The following is a 24,183-nucleotide window of genomic DNA, read 5'->3' as shown; positions in this document are numbered from 1 at the left end:
GTCCAACATTTGAAAGTTCTCATCAACGAAACATTTGATTTCAATAGAGTTTTCCGTTCCTAAAACTAGAATCTGTTATGAACAGAGTGGACTAAGTTTTGTAGAAAGTGCCAAAGTAAAAAAACATGTTGTTTAGGAGTGCAAAGGCAAATTGCATTATGGCACATGTCCATTTTAAAGTAGGTGATCACTAATGGAATATGCAAATGCATGCTAGAACACGCCAATAGGATCTCTCTAACTTGTGCTTGGCTCTGCCCACCTCGTTGCTTGTTCTGCTCTCTATGACTCATTTGTTCCCATTGGTTTAAAGGAGACGCAGGGAGTCAGGAAGCAGGTGCAGTCGGTGAGTTTCATAGGAACGAACATGGAGTAAATACAAAAACAGGAGCCGTGTCAAAACATGAAAACAGGAAACAATACTACCTAATGGGTGATACAAAGGAGTGCTAGATAAAGGGGAAGTAATCAGGGAGTGATGAAATCCAGATGTGCCTCATGATGGGGAGCACGTGTGCATAATAAGGGTTGCCAGGTGTCCGTAATGAGGGTTGCCAGGTGTCCGTAATGAGGGTTGCCAGGTGTCCGTAATGATGGGTTGCCAGGTGTGCATAATGATGGGTTGCCAGGTGTGCATAATGATGGCTAGTAGACATGACAATTAGAAACGACAGGGTGTGCTCCATCTTGGGTTAGTTATAAAAAATATGTGGTACCATTCTCAGATTCCTAATGACATCTCAGATTAAATTATTTGCAAATGGAGAGTTTCGTTGAAAACAAGACACACTGATTTGACATTGGAGAAATATGATATGATGAACACATAGGCCTATCTCTCTGTCCATTCTCAGTCTGTGATTATAATTACATGACATTTTTATAAAAAGCTATGTTTTTCTCTGACCTGCAAATACGATGATAGCTTCATGCAATGATTTTACTATAAAGGAGATATTTCCACCCCTACTCTTGTCCATGGTAGTCTGCAAACCCAAAACCTGGCCACAGCCCTGTACACTATAAAAATTCCTGCAATGCCATGTAATGCATACAGGACGAAGAACAATTTCTTAAACTGCAATCTAAGGCTCTGAACTCGGGTCTGTCCAAGAAGTGATGGGGGGGGAGTTATTTGTGCCTGAAGGGTGCAGGCTGGAATCAAACCCACGTTGACACATTAGGCTACAGATACATTGGGCTACAGATACGTTACAGATACGTTGGGCTACAGATACATTGGGCTACAGATACATTGGGCTACAGATACGTTGGGCTACAGATACATTGGGCTACAGATACATTGGGCTACAGATACGTTGGGCTACAGATACGTTAGGCTACAGATACGTTAGGCTACAGATACGTTAGGCTACAGATACGTTAGGCTACAGATACGTTAGGCTACAGATACGTTAGGCTACAGATACGTTGGGCTACAGATACGTTGGGCGACAGATACATTGGGCTACAGATACATTGGGCTACAGATACGTTAGGCTGCAGATACGTTGGGCTACAGATACGTTGGGCTACAGATACGTTGGGCTACAGATACATTGGGCTACAGATACATTGGGCTACAGATACATTGGGCTACAGATACGTTGGGCTACAGATACGTTGGGCTACAGATACATTGGGCTACAGATACATTGGGCTACAGATACATTGGGCTACAGATACATTGGGCTACAGATACGTTGGGCTACAGATACATTGGGCTACAGATACATTGGGCTACAGATACATTGGGCTACAGATACATTGGGCTACAGATACGTTGGGCTACAGATACGTTAGGCTACAGATACGTTAGGCTACAGATACGTTGGGCTACAGATACATTGGGCTACAGATACATTGGGCTACAGATACATTGGGCTACAGATACGTTGGGCTACAGATACGTTGGGCTACAGATACATTGGGCTACAGATACATTGGGCTACAGATACATTGGGCTACAGATACGTTGGGCTACAGATACATTGGGCTACAGATACATTGGGCTACAGATACGTTGGGCTACAGATACGTGTTGCAGTAATAGGACATAGGCCTAACGTTTGAGCGAGCGAGAAAAATACTTTTAGCGCAAGCCCTGATCCGAATGACTCGACTGCCCCAGCACAGAGAGAAAGAGAAATGCTCTTTTTCAGGGACTCACAAGGCTCATTTGAATGTTCTGATGCAGCAGGAAAATTCTCTGCCACAAAGAGTGATGAACTTAAGACATCTGTACTTTGAGCTAATACTTGCAACCAGACTTCCAGTATATATTTTAAAGTAATCAGGTTAATTATAGTTGTGCAATAAGAATACAGTTATCAAAGAGAAAATATAGGGTGGCTTCAATGTAAAAAGATACTCACTTATCTAAGTCTATAAGCCTAGAAAATACCACAATGACAGAAAATGTCAATTAAGAATATTTCCAACTTTTATCCTTCCCAGGGCAGATCCAGATGTCAATACTTACCCTAATGTAATTACCATCACTCTGCTTGGCCAAAACAATGATACAAAATAATAAAAACAGCAAACACTCTCAGAACTAAATCAACACAAGTCAATCTGAATGACAGGAGCGCACATCTGTGTTGCTCCTGCTTTGAATCGACCGCTGTCTGGCAACAGAGTAACATAGTTATCAGTCAGTCCTTGCACCCATAGATCCATCTATGAATTTGGGTTACATTTCTCCAGCCCCATTCCTCAACTGTTTATCAAAAAGTGGCACAGTGATCACTTTGTTGCTTTTGGAATTTGCCACTTTAATGAATAGGTAAATATATTTCAAGTTATCCATCTACACAAATAAATCAATACAATAGCTAAGCCCATTAAAACACCCAGAAAGAAGGGCCCAAGGAAAATGGGAGTGGATCTGGAGTAACTCAAAGGCGCAACTGCACATACAATACTGTTTAAGAATATTTAGACAATAGGCTCCCTCCTTCTCCACTCTCATTCTTCCAGTGCACTCCAGCCTTCACTTTGAAAGAGAAATCCCTCGAACGAATAGCACATGCACTATGGCTGCCAATAAAACCACTCCCTTGATTGCAACAAAGTAAGAATCAATTATTTAAAATGGTAAGAAACACCAGAATTAACAAAGTGCTCAGCATATAAACGGAACCAGTCAAACCCTGTCCTTTACAAAAAATGGAATCTATGCAGAAGTCATCAACTGCGAAAGGCTCATCAGATGTAGAAGCTGGAAGGAATAGAGACAGAGGTTTGATACAGAGATGCAGCATAATATAAATAACAATGTAACAATTTGGCAATTATGTAACAGTCTTCCAGGAACCATCTTCCTGTAGGGTCATCCTCGCCCCCTACGATTTTGTTGTTGATGGAGCGGATGCCACACACGAAAGTGAGAATACTTTTGTTAGAATTTTGACATAATAACAATTCTAGAATTTAGCCAAACTGCTTTTAGATTGAGGCTGGACACAAGATGCTCGGGAATGGGTCTTTTATTTAACATTACACAATCCACCGGCACCGCTCAACATTCCAGATAGTGCCAAGGAAGCCCAAAATGTGTCTTCTGCAGAGGACAGGACAAAGCCATAATAATACTTGATCAGTCATAGTGTAAAAACGATTGGTCGCTAAATCCGGAGAAATTACGGACCATGTAGAAAACTGTTGGTCATTAAATCCGTCTCGAAGGACCATGTAAAAATGATTGGTCGCTAAATCCAATAAGGATGAGAAATACCAGAGTTTTGGTGCAGGAACAGGATAATAGTGCTATTTAATGTTATCAATCAGTCATAGGCTATACACATTTTATTTACTGTTTCATGGATAACCCACTTAAGAGGTTAACATTTTTCTCAAAATTAAAATAAATAATTTTGAGCGATTTAAACACTTGACATCATCTAGCGTGCATCATGTGATTTTATACTATAACAAGTAGGCAAAGTCTACTTTTACTGGTTAAAGTGATGTTGCACACCAGATGATGTCAAAGTGTATCCTGGAGAACTTATCTCGTTAGTTTAAAAAAAATGTTTTATTTACTATTGCTCAATATTTAAATTCTCATTTTGCACAAAACCGTGGCAGACCGGAGGGATCACTATCAGACACATCAGCAAGTGGCCATTCCATAAAGGGATTAGAGTCCAGGTGTTCTTTTAATATACCATTGGTTTCAGTCAGTTACAATCCAGTAAGAGAGAATTGAGAAGTGAATTGAAATCAGCTATTTATTGGATGTAATGTAAACTCACCAGGGGTTGTTGAAGGGCCATCAGTTGTTGAAGTGGTCGCTGGAAGATATAGACAGAGAGGTTGGAAACTTAGCACAAGCACTTCCTGTAAAGTCCTGTAGCCCTCAAAATATGAGATTTGGACTCTTTTATAAACTCTCAAAGCCCCACCCGCCTTCGATCCTGCCGATTGGATTGTATAGAGCAGTACAGCTGTTTAAACTCCTATCACCTGCTCTCCTTTCTCTCCCTGAATGTTGACCAATTCCACTGACTACTTAACTCTTTGCAGTCCATAAGTCATTCATTTTCAATGGAGGCAGATCACCTTGATTTGTCCCACTCTTGTGTGTTTTCCGTTGTACCCTGCCGCAACCACCAGTTAGTTGATTTTAAATGTATTTTGTGACATTTTAAGAGTATCAACTCGACAGCAACAATAATTCAGGAGGGCCGAGGTAAACTATTGTTTGCTAGAATTCTAGAATTCACAAAATAATGTTTTAGCATGGAGCACAAGCCACCAGCACAACTCAACATTCCAGATAGTGCCAAGGAAGCCCAAAAGGTGTTTTCTGCAGAGGACAGGACAAAGCCAGAATAATACTTGATCAATCATAGTGTAAAAACTATTGGTCGATAAATCCGGAGAAATGACGGACCATGTAAAAACAATTGGTCCCTAAATACAATAAGGAAAAATACCAGAGTTTTGGTGCAGGAACGGGATAATAGTGCTATTTAATGTTATCAAGTGATGTTGCACACCAGATGATGTCAAAGTGTATCCTGGTGAACTTGTCTTTAAAAAAAAATGTTTTAAACATAGCCATCAAGTAGAAGTAGCTGTAGATATAATACTTTACAAATGTATTTCCAAATACATTCACGTAAACTACTTTAAAAAAACGTTGAATAATTATTTTGAAATGTATTTAAAGTAATTGAAATACATTAAATAGTATTTGAACCCAGGTTTGTTGAAAGTACCATTTGTCTGGAAGGCCCAGCGACCAGTGACGTTGACATTGCTGGTGTAACTGAAAGTTGTGTCGTTGCTTTGAAATGACCCCGGGATCGAGAAGTAGTGGATGGAGTTGACTGTGTCATAGCCAGCCTAGAAATACACATATCATAGATCGTTATTATAATTTATTAAAAGCATCAGAGATAAAATACTATCCATACATAATTCACATCAGGAATGCAATTTATGCTCATGATAATGAATATAAACCCATATATTATTCTTCATGAAAATGTATAATATGCATTCATTCTTCTGACCTGAATATTTTGAGTTGTTGGTGCAATCTCCCCATAGTTCATCAGGATGAAGGAGGATTGGCCACCAGCAATCAGAACCACTTGGAAGGTGATTTCCTTATATTAAGGAAATTAGATACACATTTTAATACATACTGTAGCCCCCTGTGTCATGTACCAATCTTGCCCATTATACATCTTATATCATAGCTTCACAGGCTTTTACTAATCGGCTTAAAAATAACTAAGCATCACTTTAGCTGACAATAGAAACAGAGTCACAACAAAAAGTCTTACTGTTCCAAAAGTGTTGTAGTAGGGAACCTTATCCCAGGTAGCAACGAAGACCCAATTAACAGAGAAGCCCAGATTTGGGAAGTACTGATTAATATCTTGTGTGGCCTGTTGAAGAACACTGCCACTGTTGTACTGCCGGTAAGAGATGGTACCATTCCGCCTGTTGTCCAAATCGGTCCAAAATGGAGCAATCAGATCTCTTGAGGAAAATGCAGGGAATCGGTATGGTGTGTAACTGGCAAATGCTGCATTGAAGGTCAGATGTCCATTGTGGTTCACCTGAAATGACATTTCTTAATTGAAATGGAAATAAAGCCTGTATGACAGTTTAGACACAACTGGTTACGCTTCATCATTTGTTTATTTGTAAGGACAGATCGTTGGAGAAGATGGTTTTGCATCGCTTACAACACCGACAAGTGAAAGTAAATGAATAGGTGAATAAATAAAGTACATGCAACATATTGTATGGGACACTTTTAAATGTACTTTTAGAGACCATTCAATACAATACTCATAATTAAAACAAAAGCAATTTAGGTCAAAATAGATTAGACTAATAAAGGAAATAGAGGAAGTAACAGTGCAGGCAGATGGTCATGGAAATTGTACTGTAGAGGAACAAAATAGGCTAGAGAAAAAAAACAAAAAGAAATGGAGGTACTTATTAAAGAATGATCAAGTGTAATGTATTACAAAAATAAAGTGAATTAGATGGAAAATTGTGAAAAATGCACAACATTTCTCTTTAGTCTTCAACATAGAAATTCTACCGAAAATAATTTACAGAAACTTGTTACAAATGATGGAGTTATCCATGATTCAAATTATAATTTGAAAAAGGAAGCAAAATATTTTAAGCATGTTTTCTTTTCAGTCTCCTCTATTTGCACTGAATGGTGTTAACTGTTATGATTTCTTTCCTAATAATAATAATAATAATTTAAAATTAACACATTTACAGAAAGACCTGTGTGAATGCCAACTTACTGAAGAGGAACTTTTTGAGGCAATAAAATATTTTCAGTCGGGAAAACATCAGGGCTTGACAGTATACCGGTAGAGTTACATCAGAACTTTGTTTGATGTACTCAAATATCCATTATTAGCATATTTGAATTACTCCTATACAAACGGTAGACGTTCAAGTTCTCAACAAGAAGGTGTGATTTCATTACTACTAAAACAGGACCCAAGTGGTAAGTATAAAGATCCAGTCCATTTTAAATAGAGGAAGCCTCTAATGCTTCAATGTTGTGATGTGAAAGTCCTGGCCAAATGCATAGCACATAGAATAAAACAGGGTTTACCATATATTGTTCATTGCTGATCAGACAGGATTTTTACATGGACCATATATTGGAGATCATATATGAAAATTACTTGAAACAATTTAACATTATGAAACATAGAAGATACCAGGCTTAGTCTTCATAGCAGATTTTGAAAAGGCATTTGATAAAGTACGACTAGAATTTATATATAAATGCCTGGATTACTTTAATTTTGGTGAATCTCTTAAACAATAGGTTAAAGTTATGTACAGCAACCCCAGGTGTAAAATAGTAAATAATGGTTACTTCCCAGAAAGTACTGAGCTTTTAAGAGGAGTCAAACAAGGCTGTCCGTTGTCTCCATATCTATTTATTATGGCCTTTGAAATGTCAGCTATTAAAATTAGATCCAACAAGAACATCAAGGGGTTAGAAATCCAGGGGATAAAAACAAAAATGTCAATGTATGCTGATGACTAGTTTTTTCTTAAGTCCGCAATCTGGATCCCTGCACTGTCTTATTTAATTTGATTTGGAATGCTAAGCCAGACAAATTAAACGTGCCTATTTATATAATGAATATGAGTTTGGGGGGCTAAAATGATTAAATATTAGCATTTGAAACCTTTCACTAAAAGCTTCACTAATACAGAAATGATACTTAAACCCAAAATGTTTCTCCAGTAGATTATTAAGAAAGGCTCAGCCTTTGTTCAAAAATGGCCTTTTTGCTTTTATACAGATCACAACTTCTCATTTCTGACTAATTGAAAATGACATTTTGTTTAAAGTATTGCCCTTTCTTAAACAAGCCATACAAAGCTGGTTACAATTTCAGTTGTATCCTCAAGACAAGATAGAATAAACATTACAACAAATATTATGGTTAAACTCAAATATAGTGATGAATAAAAAAACATTCTTTATAGATTTTCTTTTAAATGGTATTATATTTATTAATGATATTATGAATAGAAACGGAGGAGTTATGTCACATATTTAGCTATTGAAAATATAATGGGAATATCTGCTCAATCCAAATTTACAACCAAATGGATGCAGTACCACAAAAATAGAGGAGGCAAGTGGAAAAGGGAGACGGTAGGGAACTTGTTTGCCTGCCATATATTAAAGATACAAACTGGCTGAAAGGAACTGGCATAAATAGAAAAATATACCAGTTTCATTTGAGGACAAAAATGTTGACAGCTGCACCATACAGGTTGCAAAATAAATGGGAAGAGATTTTCGATGTACCAATTCCATGACATATGGTTTATGAACTGGTACACAAAACTATACTTGATTCAACACTTAGAGTTTTTCAATTTAAGTTTTTATATAAAATTCTTGCCACCAACAACAGAATGCTATATATAGGGAGGGGGCTTACAACAATCTAAGCTCTGTAAATTTTGCCTGCGAAGAGAGAGAATTAATAGATAATTTACTCTGGTATTGCCCCCATGTAGCTTGTTTCTGGTCACAGGTTCAAGAATGGTTAAAAAAATCACAACATGCAATTATAATTAACCTTACAAATAGCAGTGTTGGGCGATTTGGAAAGCCATAGTTAGTCAATAAATAATATAATAATACTCGTAGGAAAGGTTTTCATCTTTAGCTCACAATTTGTGGATACTATACAATTAGAAAGGTAAAAAAAGGATCTAAAACATCACAGGACAATTGATAAATATATGGCACATGGAAACCAAACAAGGGTGGTCTATGGTGATAGGTAGGATGGGCTGAGAGTGGCTGAGGGTTGGGATTAAAGAGCTGAGGTCTATAGTGATAGGTGGGATGGGCTGAGAGTGGCAGAGGGGTGGGATTAAAGAGCTGAGGTATATGGTGATAGGTGGGATGGGCTGAGAGTGGCAGAGGGGTGGGATTAAAGAGCTGAGGTCTATGGTGATAGATGGGATGGGCTGAGAGTGGCTGAGGGTTGGGATTAAAGAGCTGAGGTCTGGGATTAAAGAGCTGAGGTCTATGGTGATAGGTGGGATGGGCTGAGAGTGGCTGAGGGGTGGGATTAAAGAGCTGAGGTCTATGGTGATAGGTGGGATGGGCTGAGAGTGGCTGAGGGTTGGGATTAAAGAGCTGAGGTCTATGGTGATAGGTGGGATGGGCTGAGAGTGGCTGAGGGTTGGGATTAAAGAGCTGAGGTCTATGGTGATAGGTGGGATGGGCTGAGAGTGGCAGATTAAAGAGCTGAGGTCTATGGTGATAGGTGGGATGGGCTGAGAGTGGCAGAGGGGTGGGATTAAAGAGCTGAGGTCTATGGTGATAGGTGGGATGGGCTGAGAGTGGCTGAGGGGTGGGATTAAAGAGCTGAGGTCTATGGTGATAGGTGGGATGGGCTGAGAGTGGCTGAGGGGTGGGATTAAAGAGCTGAGGTCTATGGTGATAGGTGGGATGGGCTGAGAGTGGCTGAGGGGTGGGATTAAAGAGCTGAGGTCTATGGTGAGGTGGGATGGGCTGGCTGATGGTGGGATAGAGTCTATGGTGATGGGCTGCTGAGGTCTGGGAGTGGCTGAGGGCTGAGAGTGGGATTAAAGAGCTGAGGTCTATGGTGATAGGTGGGATGGGCTGAGAGTGGTTGAAGGTTGGGATTAAAGAGCTGAGGTCTGGGATTAAAGAGCTGAGGTCTATGGTGATAGGTGGGATGGGTTGAGAATGGCTGAGGGGTGGGATTAAAGAGCTGAGGTCTATGGTGATAGGTGGGATGGGCTGAGAGTGGCTGAGGGGTGGGATTAAAGAGCTGAGGTCTATGGTGATAGGTGGGATGGGCTGAGAGTAGCTGAGGGGTGGGATTAAAGCGCTGAGGTCTGGGATTAAAGAGCTGAGGTCTATGGTGATAGGTGGGATGGGCTGAGAGTAGTTGAGGGGTGGGATTAAAGAGCTGAGGTCTGGGATTATAGAGCTGAGGTCTATGGTGATAGGTGGGATGGGCTGAGAGTGGCTGAGGGGTGGGATTAAAGCGCTGAGGTCTATGGTGATAGGTGGGATGGGCTGATTGAATTAAAGCGCTGAGGTCTATGGTGATAGGTGGGATGGGCTGAGAGTAGCTGAGGGGTGGGATTAAAGCGCTGAGGTCTGGGATTAAAGAGCTGAGGTCTATGGTGATAGGTGGGATGGGCTGAGAGTGGCTGAGGGGTGGGATTAAAGCGCTTATGTTTGGTAATGTATTATTGTTATGTGACTGCTTTATATAAAAGTACCATAATATAATAATAATAATATATCATGTATGTCAAATGTATGTATATGTAGCAGAAAAGTAGTTAAAAAAATATATAGGTATTTGTACTCCGGGTGGTGGAGTAAAAAACCCACAAAAAAACATGCAACATATTAATAAATACAGTGTGTACTACTATCACTCCATAATGTATGTAATGTATGTACTATCCCAGAGAGGTTAAAAACATTTATTTTTACGCACGTGTATCTGTTGATACGGTTTTCCAAAATAAACAAATGGCTGCTCCAGGGTTATAGGAGGGGAACTTCCATCATCGGATCGGGAGCTCACTGTGTCTCCAGCCCCAAATGGATAGAGTGGGCCTGAGATGAACAAAATGGTCCGTTAATAACATCATTACAATTAGGTCACACAGCGATTATCTAACAATCTGTCACGGCCAACTTTCTGCATTGTCATCCTCACCCCAACTATTTTGTTGTTGATTTGGGTTATGCCACACACTAAAGGGAGAATAAACTCTTGGGATTTTTCAGCAATTCAGCCAAAGTGAGTTTAGGTCATGGCGGGACACAAGATGCTTGGGAATTGGTTTTTCATTTTGGAATATTGACAAGTGGCAGTTGGAATGCAAGTGCACAATATTTAAATTCTAATTTTTCCCAAAACCACTATCAGACACATCAGCAAGTGGCCATTCCATAAAGGGATTAGAGTCCAGGTGTTCTTTTAATATAACATTGGTTTCAGTTAGTTACAATCCAGTAAGAGAGAATTGAGAAGTGGATTGAAATCAGCTATTTATTGGGTGTAATGTAAACTCACCAGGGGTTGTTGAAGGGCCATCAGTTGTTGAAGTGTTCACTGGAGGATATAGACAGAGAGGTTGGAAATTTAGCACTTCCTGTAAAACCCCGTAGCCCCCAAAATACAGGATTTGGTCTCTTTTATAAACGCTTAAAGCCCCACTGATTTTAGATTGCGGCGGGACACGAGATGCTCGAGAATGGGTCTTGAATATGAACACGTGGCAGCTGGGATGTAAATCATATTGCCTGACTTCTCATTTTGCCCAAGCAATTCAGCCAAAGTGAGTTTAGGTCATGGCGGGACACAAGATGCTTGGGAATTGGTTTTTAATTTTGGAATATTGACAAGTGGTAGTTGGAATGCAAGTGCACAATATTTAAATCCTAATTTTTCCCAAAACCACTATCAGACACATCAGCAAGTGGCCATTCCATAATGGGATTAGAGTCCAGGTGTTCTTTCAACATAATATTGTCAACCTGTTGTTTTATGTAAACGATGCCGAGTCTCCAAGGCACTGTGTAATGGACAGGGCTGTCTCACTGTCTGGAGGCTACGATTGGATAGAGCACAATCAGTGCATCTGTTTAATCTAGTGTTAGTGGGTAAGTGGACATTATTGTAATCAAACCAAACCCTCATGTAAATCGTGATGCACAGTGATTGGCCACCCATCCAGTAGCAAACCTGCGTCACAACTATAACTTTATTGATCAAATCCCAGCTCTTTCATGACAACCCCATTAATATATAATATTTGGTATATAACATCGCATTAAGATAAGAGACGGTTTCAGTCAGTTACAATCCATTAAGAGAGAATTGAGAAGTGGATTGAAATCAGCTATTTATTGGGTGTAATGTAAACTCACCAGGGGTTGTTGAAGGGCCATCAGTTGTTGAAGTGTTCACTGGAGGATATAGACAGAGAGGTTGGAAATTTAGCACAAGCACTTCCTGTAAAGCTCCCAAAATACAAGATTTGGTCTCTTATAAACGCTTAAAGCCCCAATGATTTTAGATTGCGGCGGGACACGAGATGCTCGAATATGGGTCTTGAATTTTTTAATATGGACAAGTGGCAGCTGGGATGCAAGTGCATTTACTGCTTGTGAAGTTGCTAGCTAGCAAGTTAGCATAAACTAGCGCTAACTGGGCTAGTCATTGTCTAAATCAGCTGTTCCCAAACTCAGTCCCCGGGACCCAAAGGGGTGCACGTTTAGTTTTGTTCTCTAACACTACACAGCTGATTCAAATGATCAAAGCTTAATGATTAGATTATTATTTGAATCAGTTGTGTAGTGCTAGGGCAAAAACCAAAATATGCACCCCTTGGGGTCCTGGGGACCGAGTTTGGGAAACCCTGGTCTAAATGACAGGCAGAAGCACATTCATAACAATAGTATTAGTTTTGTCACTAAAGCACCTTATACCACCCACCACTGTGACTTGTATGCTCTAGTCGGCTGGCCCCCGCTACATATTCGTCGCCAGACCCACTGGCTCCAGGTCATCTACAAGTCCATGCTAGGTAAATCTCTGCCTTATCTCAGTTCACTGGTCACGATGGCAACACCCATCCGTAGCACGCGCTCCAGCAGGTGTATCTCACTGATCATCCCTAAAGCCAACACCTCATTTGGCCGCCTTTCGTTCCAGTACTCTGCTGCCTGTGACTGGAACGAATTGCAAAAATCGCTGAAGTTGGAGACTTTTATCTCCCTCACCAACTTCAAACATCAGCTATCTGAGCAGCTAACCGATCGCTGCAGCTGTACATAGTCTATTGGTAAATAGCCCACCCATTTTCACCTACCTCATCCCCACACTGTTTTTATTTATTTACTTTTCTGCTCTTTTGCACACCAATATCTCTACCTGTACATGACCATCTGATCATTTATCACTCCAGTGTTAATCTGCAAAATTGTAATTATTCGCCTACCTCCTCATGCCTTTGCACACATTGTATATAGACTCCCCTTTTTTTCTACTGTGTTATTGACTTGTTAACTGTTTACTCCATGTGTAACTCTGTGTTGTCTGTTCACACTGCTATGCTTTATCTTGGCCAGGTCGCAGTTGCAAATGAGAACTTGTTCTCAACTAGCCTACCTGGTTAAATAAAGGTGAAATAAAATAAAAGTATGGTAACATCTTGTGGTCTAATGTGAACTACGGAGGGGGGGTCAGTTACCGCAGGGGGCTATTTACCCCCTAGTACCCTACCCTGCTGCAGCCACCGGTTGGTTTAAATGTAAGAGTCATGTGTTGCGTTGTCTCATGCTTCAACCACCAGTTGATTTTAAAAGTATTTTGTGACATTTCAAGAGTATCAACTCGACAGCAACAATAATTCATTACCGAGCCATGAGGGCCGAGGTAAACTAGGGTTGACTTCCATAGATTCGCTTTGCTCTGATTTGATTCATTCTTTGCTAATTCTAGTATTCAGAAAATAATATTTTAGCAAGTGTCAGGATTTGGCCAGGGTTGTTCCGGTTTTTGGTCACTAGATGCCCCCATTGTGCCTTTTGACCTTTTGTTTTCCCTTGATCCCCATTATTATTTGCACCTGTGCCTCGTTTCCCCTGATTGTATTTAAACCCTTTGTTTTACTCAGTTCTTTGCTCTGTGTTTGTATGTTAGCACCCAGCCCTAGTACTCTGTGAGCTCTTGTTGATCCCGGTGGACTCTCTTGTGGAGTTCTGTTTTTTTTGTTCTTGTTTGTTTATTTTTGAGTATCTTTTGAGGCTTTTTGTGCTGTGCCTTCCACCTTGTGGATTTGCCTTTTTGTCTTGGAGGATTGCCTTTGTTCTTGTGGAATTCCTTTTGAGGTTGTGGAGTTACATGTTTTCCTGAAGAACTTCACTTTTTACTTCATTAAATACACTGTCTCAAGTACTGCTGTGTCTGCCTCATCTTCTGGGTTCTGCTGACTATTCGTGGCTCAGTTGGTTTAGTGACTGTTTCTCACTCCGGAGACCCGGGTTCGTAACCGGGTCCTGACAGCAAGAGCACAAGCCACCAGCCCTCAACATTCTCAACATTCCAGAGAGTGCCAAAACCGAAAGCCCAAAACGTGTCTGCTGCAGAGGGACAGGACAAAGCCAGAAGAAAACCTATTCAGTCAGTGTAAAAAATGATTAGTTGCTAAATCCAAAAACATTGACATGATTGAAATCAAACCCAACCCTCATGTAAATCATGATGCACAGTGTTTGGTGGACCAGTCAGTGGCAAGCCCACGTCACACCTACACATTTACTGATCAAATCCCAGCTCTTTCATGACAACCCCACCTATATATAATATTTGGTATATAACATCTCATTAAGATAAGAGACGGTTTCAGTCAGTTACAATCCAGTAAGAGAGAATTGAGAAGTGGATTGAAATCAGCTATTTATTGGGTGTAATGTAAACTCACCAGGGGTTGTTGAAGGGCCATCAGTTGTTGAAGTGTTCACTGGAATATATAGACAGAGAGGTTAGAAATGTAGCACTTCCTGTAAAACCCCATAGCCCCCAAAATTATAAACGCTTAAAGCCCCACTGATTTTAGATTGCGGCGGGACACGAGATGCTCGGGAATAGATCTTGAATTTTTAATATGGACAAGTGGCAGCAGGAATATAAGTGAGTATTGTCTCAATTCTCATTTTGCCCAAAACCATGGCAGACTGGAGGGATCACTATCAGACACATCAGCAAGTGGCCATTCCATAATGGGCTTAGGGTCCAAGTGTTCTTTCAACATAAGATTGTCAACATGTTGTCTTACAGTATATATACTGTATATAAAACAATATCTAAAGAAAGCCACACACTCTCTCACACACACTCCTATAGTATATGCAATACCACTTAAATGTAACTCAATTTTATCTTAAATGTAATCACTGTAATCCCCCAAAGTAACTCATCATGAAGGGGCATAAACAATAACTACTAATGCTGCACACTCCAAGATGTACAAATCTCACCTTTCTGGTAAAAAAATATATATATTGCTGCGGTGTAGTCACTTTTGAGGACACAAGCTCAAATACACAGTACAAATATGATACAAATATGAAAATATGAAATATTTGATCAAAACTGTAGTTCTGGGTCGCCTCCCTGACCAAGGTTCTTCTTGCACGGTTGCTCAGTGGTCGGTTGGTCAGCGCTAGGCAGAGTCTGAGTAGTTCCATTTTTTGTGCTCAAGGAAACGTTCAACACTCTAGAAATTGTTTTATTGTCATGACTTCCGCTGAAGTGGGCTCCTCTCCTTGTTCGGGCGGCGTGGCGGTCGACGTCACCGGCTTTCTAGCCATCGCTGCTCCATTTTTCATTTATCCATTTGTTTTGTCTTGTTCCCTGCACACCTGGTTTTCATTCCCAATCACACTACATTTATTTATTCCTCTGTTCCCCCTCATGTCTTTGTGTGAAATTGTTTGTTTGTTACATGTAGCCCGTATTAGTCTGTGTTTGGCCCTTGTGTTTTGGTTATTTTGTACCATTCGTGTACTTTGGGCGTATATTGCTATTTTCATTGGGTATGAATAAAGTGCACCTATTATCACCCATCTCTGCTCTCCTGCACCTGACTTACCTTCAACCAGTAGCGCACACCCTGACATTTATACCTTTCCCCAGATGACCTCTGAGATGAGGTGATCTACGGACAGTCCCTTGGCCTTCATGGTATAGTTTCTGCTCTGACATGCACTGTGGGACCTTATATAGACAGGTGTGTTTTATTTTTTTCCATCTTGTCCAAACAATTGAATTGGCCACAGGTGGACTCCAATAGAGTTGTAGTGACATTTCAAGGATGATCAAAGGAAATTGGATGCACCTGAACTCAATTTGGAGTGTCATAGCAAAGGGGTGTGAATTCTTATGTAGATTTGACATTTCTGTATTTCATCTTCAAAAAATTAGCAAACAATTCCAAAAGCATGTTTTCATTTTATCATTATGAGGTATTGTGTGGTGAGCAAAAGGTATATTTATATTTAATCCATTTTAAATTCAGGCTGTAACACAAAGAATGTGTAACAAATCAAGGGGTATGAATACTTTCTGAAGCCACTGTATATTATACAGTATAAGCAATTCCAATGCAAGTCAATGGAGAGTGAGGCATGCTCTAGTATTCTCCCTATTCCCCCCCTCTCTCACAAATACACAAGTACAAGTACACACAAGTGGAGGCTGCTGAGGGGAGGACGGCTCGGAATAATGGCTGGAACGGCGTCAATGGAATGACATGAAACACATGGAAACGATGTGTTTGATACCATTCCACTAATTCCGCTCCAGTCATTACCAAGAGCCTGTCCTCCCTAATTAAGGAGCCACCAACCTCCTTTGGTAGACACATACCACAGACATCCATGCACACCCGCGCAAAATCTTCTAATTCACAGATCTTCTCGAGTGACATTGTCACAATAGAAGTTAAATATAAGTTATTTTAGGATGCTTGTAGGCCAAGTTTTCACACTTGTAGTTTTCACACCGAGCCTTCTTTCGGTAGAATAAGGAAGTCAAATCGATTCATCTGTGCTACTTCAGGAACTACCACCTATGCCTCTAAGACTAAGTGATGTAATCTCTGATTATTTCATGTTATGTAAGTATCTCATGACGGTTTCAGTTACAATTTAGTCTGAGTTGAAAAGTGGATTGAAATCAGTTATTGGGTGTAATGTAAACTCACCAAAATCAGCAGTGGTCACCTTACCTTTTGAAACAATGGAGGGGGGTCAAGGTGAGCAAGCTTAAATTCACATGTAAAATACTAACACAATCATCAAGATACAAAGTGGATAAAGTACTTACTCGTCATCAACAAAAACAGCACAAAAAGCATAATTTGATTCCTCATTGTCACAAGCTCCTTGTCCATTCAAATCTAGAAGCAAAATGTTTCATATTTATCGTCATAACCATGAATATAATTATCCCTTTCTTCAAAACTGTCTTCATTTACATTTTACATGTTCTATTCTACAAACAGATGTGTTAGAACAGCTCACCTGTTTCTGCGCATTCACCCTTTCTTCTGTGTAGTTCTGTTGGGTTGGGACTATTGGTTCCTAGGTATAGTTTATACGTAGGTATGTTAAGAAGGTGGAATGTGGCCAACCCCCAAGGACACTTACTGCAGGTTTTGGCACCAGGCTAATTTATATTTTATATGTAAATCAAATGAATAAGGTGGAATAACAACAAATGGAATGCAATACATACATTTAAATTATGCTTAGGTAGCTAATTGGTTTCTTAGCTATATTCACCTTCAATATCTTAATCAGGACTTGATTTGCTGTAATAGTGTCACGCCCTGACCTGAGATATCTCTGTTTTCTTTATATTTTGGTTAGGTCAGGGTTTGACTAGGGTGGACACGCTAGTTTTTGTATTGTCTAGGAGTTTTTGTATTGTCTAGTGGTTTTGTATTGTCTGGGGTTTTTGTATTGTCTAGGGTTTTTGTATGTCTAGGGTTTTGTAGGTCTAGGTATTTGTATGTTTATGGTGGCCTGATATGGTTCCCAATCAGAGGCAGCTGTTTATCGTCTCTGATTGGGGATCATATTTAGGTAGCCATTTCCCTTTGGTCTTTGTGGGTTCTTGTCTATGTGTAGTTGCCTGTCAGCACTCATTTGTATAGCGTCACGTTTTGTTTAGTTTGTTCAGTGTTCATTCTTTTAAATAGAGAATGTACGCATACCACGCTGCGCCTTGGTCCGATTCATATGACGAACGTGACAAATACAAAATAAAAGATTATTAGCTAGAGACAACCTAGTCCTATTAAATTTGCTAAATATTCCCCCAGTGTGTAGAGCACCCTATTATTATTATATCCATGTTTTAATGTGATTTTGAGAGCGAAGCTAGAAAGAAATGGGGGAAATACGAATCCTGGAAAAACAAAACCAAGAAAGCGGAATTTGGGAGAAAAAAACCTGAATTAGGCAAAAAATAATTAAGGGCCCTACCAATGTTTTACTCTGTGTGTGACTGCACTTCAGAGTGTGTCATCCTGTAGCACAGAATTCTGGGGAAAGTTGAGATCACGTCCAATATTGGCAGTGCACACAAGAACTAAAGAGTTTAGGCCGTCCTAGAAATGTAATATAAATATACAGTTATAATATAATATATGCCATTTAGCAGATGCTTTTATCCAAAGCGACTTACAGTCATGCATGCATTTATAACCAGTGTGAAAGGCTGGCTAGTTAGTTGTTTCCCTTGCTCTGTCGCTGCTTGTGTGGAGCTATAGGTAACAGTGCTCTGTGGGTGACTGTTGTCGTGTTCAGAGGGTCCATCGTTCCAGCCCAGGTTGGGTCAAGGAGAGGGATGGAAGCAATACCTTTACACATACATTTGTACGCATGGGTGGTCCCTGCAATAATCTACCAACATGCATGACAAGGTTATAGCTACATTTGTGATGCCTCAATTTTATATCATTCATAAAGCTTTTATTAAGCTGTGTTCATGTCACCCTTTATAAAGCACAGGTTTGTGTCATGTATGACATAGTGGGTTATGTCACATTTGACATGGGTGGTTATGTCACACAGTTATGCCACATTTATGAACCCTGTATAGAGCATGACATATAGTTATAGATGATTTGTGACATTTATGTAGTGCTTATGAAGGCTTTATTAAGGCTTTATGAAGCATTTATAAGCTACACTTCATTTAAAGCGGGACTAAACATTTGCAAATGCTGGAGTATAGAGATACATTTTAAATGTTAGCTTCACTGTCCAAATACATATGGGGTTGAGTGTATACGTAGCCTATAGACAGGTAAATAAAGGGATTCTGCCATATTCTGGCAAATACACCTTTTGTCTCCTTACCCAGATTCAGATAGACTTGTGCAGTATGAAGCTATGATGACTAAGTAGAAGAATGTTGTTGTTCATGTTAAGAATCTTAACATTCATGGACTTTTGTGACATGCAGTGCAGGCGTGGAAAAATGCACAATAGATTAGACATGGGTACACAATGAGTTATGACTGACAGTTGACCTCATAGGGTTGAATAAGAACATTCTTAGTCATCATCGGTAGCGAAAATGCGAACTGGAAAAACACGTTGCCTCACCAGATGTGTGTGACATGAGGAGAACTTCCTCCTTAATAGATGTGTGGGAGGCAGGTGGACATTTATCGGAATAACTGAGTCTAAAAGGCGTCAGTCAGAACGTACCAGCTCGTAACTGGTACATCCTGTTCCATCTCTAGACCTAGGGCTGTTATGGTGACTGTATTATCACCACACCATCAGTCACAACATACCAGCTCGTAACTGGTACATACTGTTCCATCTCCAGACCTAGGGCTGTTATGGTGACTGTATTACCACCACACCGTCAGTCACAACATACCAGCTCGTAACTGGTACATCCTGTTCCATCTCCAGACCTAGGGCTGTTATGGTGACTGTATTACCACCACACCATCAGTCAGAACATACCAGCTCGTAACTGGTACATACTGTTCCATCTCCAGACCTAGGGCTGTTATGGTGACTGTATTACCACCACACCGTCAGTGTAACGGTTTTCTAGGTGTGGTGAAGGAGAGTCGGACCAAAACGCAGCGTGTAGATTGCGATCCATGTTTAATGAACAAAACCACACTAAACACAAACACTACAAAACAAAGAACATAAACGAAAACCGAAACAGCCTATACTAGTGAAAACTAACACAGACAGGAACAAGGACACTAAGGACAATCACCCACAAACCAACCAAAGAATATGGCTGCCTAAATATGGTTCCCAATCAGAGACAACGATAAACACCTGCCTCTGATTGAGAACCACTCCAGACAGCCATAGACTTTGCTAGATCACCCCACTAGCTACAATCCCAATACATACCAAAACCCCAAGACAAAACACACCACAATACAAAAACCCCATTCCACACCCTGGCCTGACCCAAACATGAAGATAAACACAAAATACTTTGACCAGGGCGTGACAGTCAGTCACAACATACCAGCTCGTAACTGGTACATACTGTTCCATCTCCAGACCTAGGGTTGTTATGGTGACCGTATTACCGCCACACCGGCAGTCACAACATACCAGCTCGTAACTGGTACATACTGTTCCATCTCTAGACCTAGGGCTGTTATGGTGACTGTATTACCGCCACACTGGCAGTCACAAGATTTTCGTACTTGAACTCAAAATTAACAATTGTTATTATCAATCTGTTAACGTTACTCAAAAGATTACAACAATTTGCAGATAGCCTGTTTGCTATTGTAAAGGTGAAATAAATTATAGCTGGCTGTGTTACTTACTGCAGATTAGGGCTAGCCATGATCTAACTAGTAACCTAGGCTGGTAGTTGATTTTAAGGCACAGTTATGATAATGGGGATTTGGAATTAAGATTGAGATTGGACTAAAATGTGGGTAATTGGTTGCTTAGAGGTAAACATAGACTGTCTTGTTTTTGCATAGGGTCAATTAAACATGAAAAGAAAGGGAGAGATATCAGACTTACAAAAGGACCCAAATGGTAGGCCAGGCCTATACTTTAAACTACACATTTTAGTTAGCAGCTGTTCGTATCTAATCTTGTGGATCACTTAATTATACATTTCCATAGAGATATGACACATTATTTAATGTATATTTCAGACATGTCAAGATCCAGAGAAGAGGGTCCTGTACAGCCGTGTTTGAAAACATTTCCCAGGACTCAGCTTGGTACTAGGAAAAAGGTTTTCAACAGCTCCTGGTATAAGGACAATTCATGGCTTGAATATTCTGTAAATCAAGATTAAATGTATTGTTTCGCCTGTAGTCATTTTTCTCTGCCCAGTACACCTGAATCTGCCTTCACATCACAGTCAGGGTTTTGTAACTGGAAAAAGGCGCTGCTTAAAGATTCTGGGTTTAAGCTCCATTCGAAGGCAGAGCATCATATCAATGCTATCTACGTATGCTTGGAATCAGCATAACAGGGCTATTGACAGCAACTCATCAATGTTAGATGTCATAAATGAGGACTGGAAAAAGAAAGTGGAGGAAAACTGTACTGACATTAAAACAATTTCAGATGTGCTCCTATTAACTGTCACTCAAAATATAACTCAGAGAGGTCATCGAGAGTCTGATGACTCTCACAACAAGGGTCATTGTTTTTACAATCTTAGAAGAAATAGCAAAGCATGACCCTCTCATAGAGAAAAGGATGAATGCATGTGTACAGCGTTCAATTCAGGGTTCAATTCTCAGGCCGACTCTTTTCTCTATATATATCAATGATGTTGCTCTTGCTGCGAGCGATTCCCTGATCCACCTCTACGCAGACGACAACATTCTGTATACTTCTGGCCCTTCTTTGGACACTGTGCTATCTAACCTCCGAACGAGTTTCAATGCCCTACAACACTCCTTCCGTGGCCTCCACCTGCTCTTAAACGCTAGTAAAACCAAATGTATGCTTTTCAACCGTTCGCTGCCCGCACCCGCCCACCTGACTAGCATCACCACCCTGGACGGTTCCGACCTAGAATATGTGGACAACTATAAATACCTAGGTGTCTGGTTAGACTGTAAACTCTCCTTCCAGACTCATATTAAACATCTCCAATCCAAAATCAAATCTAGAATCGGCTTTCTATTTCGCAACAAAGCCTCCTTCACTCATGCCGCCAAACTTACCCTAGTAAAACTGACTATCCTACCGATCCTCGACTTCGGCGATGTCATCTACAAAATAGCTTCCAATACTCTACTCAGCAAACTGGATGCAGTCTATCACAGTGCCATCCGTTTTGTTACCAAATCACCTTATACCACCCATCACTGCGACCTGTATGCTCTAGTCGGCTGGCCCTCGCTACATATTCGTCGCCAGACCCACTGGCTCCAGGTCATCTATAAATCTATGCTAGGTAAAGCACCGCCTTATCTCAGTTCACTGGTCACGATAACAACACCCACCCGTAGCACACGTTCCAGCAGGTATATCTCACTGATCATTCCCAAAGCCAACACCTCATTTGGCCGCCTTTCCTTCCAGTTCTCTGCTGCCAGTAACTGGAACGAATTGCAAAATTCACTGAAGTTGGAGACTTATTTCCCTCACCAACTTTAAACATCAGCTATCTGAGCAGCGAACCGATCACTGCAGCAGTACATAGTCCATCTGTAAATAGCCCAACCAATCTACCTACCTCATCCCCATACTGTTTTTATTTACTCTTCTGCTCTTTTGCACACCAGTATCTCTACTTGCACATCATCATCTGCTCATTTATCACTCCAGTGTTAATCTGCTAAATTGTAACTATTCGCTCCTATGGCCTAAACCTGTGTCTTACATAGAACGCTTGTCTTTCAGAAAGGGTTCTTCAGATAAAAACTGTTCTTTATAATGTTAAAGGTTCTAGTTAGAAACCTGTGTCTTACATAGAACACTTGTCTTTCAGAAAGGGTTCTTCAGATAAAAACTGTTCTTTATAATGTTAAAGGTTCTAGTTAGAAACCTGTGTCTTACATAGAACGCTTGTCTTTCAGAAAGGGTTCTTCAGATAAAAACAGTTATTGGTAGAACTCTATCCCTCCACAAAGAACCCCCTTGGAACCATTTTTTCTAAGACTGTAGGCATAACTGATTCATCTTTGCAGATGAATCCTTCGTTGACCCACAGCCAACCTCAAGGTATTCCTCAACAAGGGTCTTCTGAAGGGAGTTACTCTAATCTGATCCTTGCACCAGAGCTACTCAACTTCTACCTGACTTCTCTATTTAATATATGACTTGTTTAATGTATCCTTATCAGGGTGAATTGATTCTCATACAACACCTCAACTGAATCATCTCACTGAATCATCTCACATTGAATATTCCCACTGAATCATCTCACATTGAATAATCCTACTGAATCATGCACATCCCCCATATAATAATAATAATAATAAATTCACTTTTCCTACTAGCACTGACTTTGCTGATAACTACTTTATTGAGGGAAAATGTACCTGCTTTGGTTGTGATATGTTGTTGTCTCACCTAGCTATTTTAAGATGAATGCAGTATTTGTAAGTCGCTCTGGATAAGAGTCTGTGAAATGAATAAAATGTCAATGTAATTTCCTGTTTCATATAAATCCTCCTTCGACCGATAGCCAACATCGAGGTTTCCCCCCACATGGGTCATGTTGAAGAAGCTTACACCAGAGCCAATCAACTTGTACTTGTGTAATATCCCGTAACACTCTTAGCCCATACGTGACCTTTAACGATATCTCTTATCTTTATCAACTTATAAAAATGCAAAAGGTAGACTGAGATGTTGAAAACAATAGGTCAGGTTTGGGTCACTGGAGTTAAAAGCGATTCATTGCCAGAATCTCAATCTAAGGTACTAACTTAGAAAAAAGGTGCTCCCTTGAAACATAAAGGGTTATTTGGTTGTCTCTGAAGGGGACATCTTTTTTTGGTTCCTTTTCATCAAGGAGTTCTTAATTGAAAAGCTCATTTTAGGGGTTCCTTGTTGGGTGAAAGAGTTCTACCTGGAACCAAAAATAGTTTTCCTACGGGGACAGCCGAAGAACCCTATCCGAAACCCTTTTTTCTAAGAGTGAATACAATCAAGCTGTCCTGGGTCTAGTCTCTCGTGACAGGCCAGCGTGTGCAGTTAATCCTTCGTTGGCCCACAGCCAACCTTAAGGTATTCCCCAACATGGGTCATCTGGAAGTAACAAGCCCGAACCTTACACCAGAGCCTTTCCAATTCCACCGGACCTCTCTATTTAAACACCTAACTTCTGTTATATCCAGTAACACTCTAAACCCATTTCCAACCTACTATTGGATATGTTACCTATATTTTACCTGTTCTGATCTCTGTACACATACTATTTTGACTTCAGAAGTGGCTGTTCAGTGAAAATGTATTTATTAATCCTCAGATAGTGATGGGTGATCATTTGCCCATGGCCTGACCAACCTCCATTCCAGGTGGGAAAAGGTTTTATAACATAAATGCAATTGTGAAAATGTTTTATAATATATTAACACAATAAAACGAGTTGA

The 24,183-nt window shown here is 40.2% G+C and overlaps 1 protein-coding gene and 1 long non-coding RNA gene across 47 annotated transcripts; one reads left to right on the top strand and one right to left on the bottom strand.

The window, feature by feature from the left end:
- Positions 1–2,752: 2,752 nt before the first annotated feature.
- LOC118376549 (sushi, nidogen and EGF-like domain-containing protein 1) lies at positions 2,753–17,230 on the bottom strand. Of its 7 annotated transcripts, XM_052503862.1 has the most exons (12): positions 17,126–17,230; positions 16,929–17,001; positions 16,807–16,830; positions 14,524–14,562; positions 11,966–12,004; positions 11,109–11,147; positions 10,524–10,645; positions 5,802–6,080; positions 5,526–5,621; positions 5,229–5,355; positions 4,260–4,298; positions 2,753–3,223 (listed from the first exon to the last, which is right to left on the bottom strand). In XM_052503862.1, the coding sequence occupies exons 2-12, from the start codon at positions 16,993–16,995 to the stop codon at positions 3,084–3,086; spliced, it is 1,011 nt and encodes a 336-aa protein (XP_052359822.1). In that variant the 5' UTR covers positions 16,996–17,001; positions 17,126–17,230; the 3' UTR covers positions 2,753–3,083. The 7 variants fall into 7 exon arrangements, with proteins under 7 accessions (XP_052359822.1, XP_052359825.1, XP_052359823.1 ...); XM_052503865.1 differs by lacking the exon at positions 11,109–11,147; XM_052503863.1 differs by lacking the exon at positions 11,966–12,004.
- On the top strand, positions 6,111–10,302 carry LOC127920036 (uncharacterized). 40 transcript variants are annotated; one of them, XR_008104919.1, is made up of 6 exons: positions 6,111–9,257; positions 9,309–9,534; positions 9,644–9,738; positions 9,799–9,844; positions 9,905–10,066; positions 10,173–10,296. It is a non-coding gene; the product is annotated as an uncharacterized LOC127920036 (long non-coding RNA). The 40 variants fall into 40 exon arrangements; XR_008104920.1 differs by lacking the exon at positions 9,799–9,844 and adding an exon at positions 9,859–9,904 and having other exon boundaries at positions 9,644–9,798; positions 10,007–10,080; positions 10,127–10,296; XR_008104909.1 differs by having other exon boundaries at positions 6,112–9,257; positions 9,644–9,844; positions 9,905–9,939; positions 10,021–10,066.
- Positions 17,231–24,183: the final 6,953 nt, after the last annotated feature.

The sequence above is a fragment of the Oncorhynchus keta genome, unplaced genomic scaffold (assembly GCF_023373465.1).
Source record: "Oncorhynchus keta strain PuntledgeMale-10-30-2019 unplaced genomic scaffold, Oket_V2 Un_contig_18163_pilon_pilon, whole genome shotgun sequence".
Classification (NCBI taxonomy): Eukaryota; Metazoa; Chordata; class Actinopteri; order Salmoniformes; family Salmonidae; genus Oncorhynchus; species Oncorhynchus keta.
Note: the sequence above shows the minus strand (reverse complement) of the source record. Positions and strands in the feature narration are given on the sequence as shown.

What these genes read in the sequence shown, in the direction of transcription:
- LOC118376549 (XM_052503862.1), bottom strand. Translation starts at nt 16,995, where the DNA reads ATGGACAAGGAGCTTGTGACAATGAGGAATCAAATTATGCTTTTTGTG. An exon ending in TGGCCCTTCAACAACCCCTG is followed by an intron (nt 10,646 to 11,108) that starts GTGAGTTTACAT and finishes TGTTCATCTCAG; the next exon opens with GCCCACTCTATCCATTTGGG. An exon ending in CTGGGCCTTCCAGACAAATG is followed by an intron (nt 4,299 to 5,228) that starts GTACTTTCAACA and finishes TATATCTTCCAG; the next exon opens with CGACCACTTCAACAACTGAT.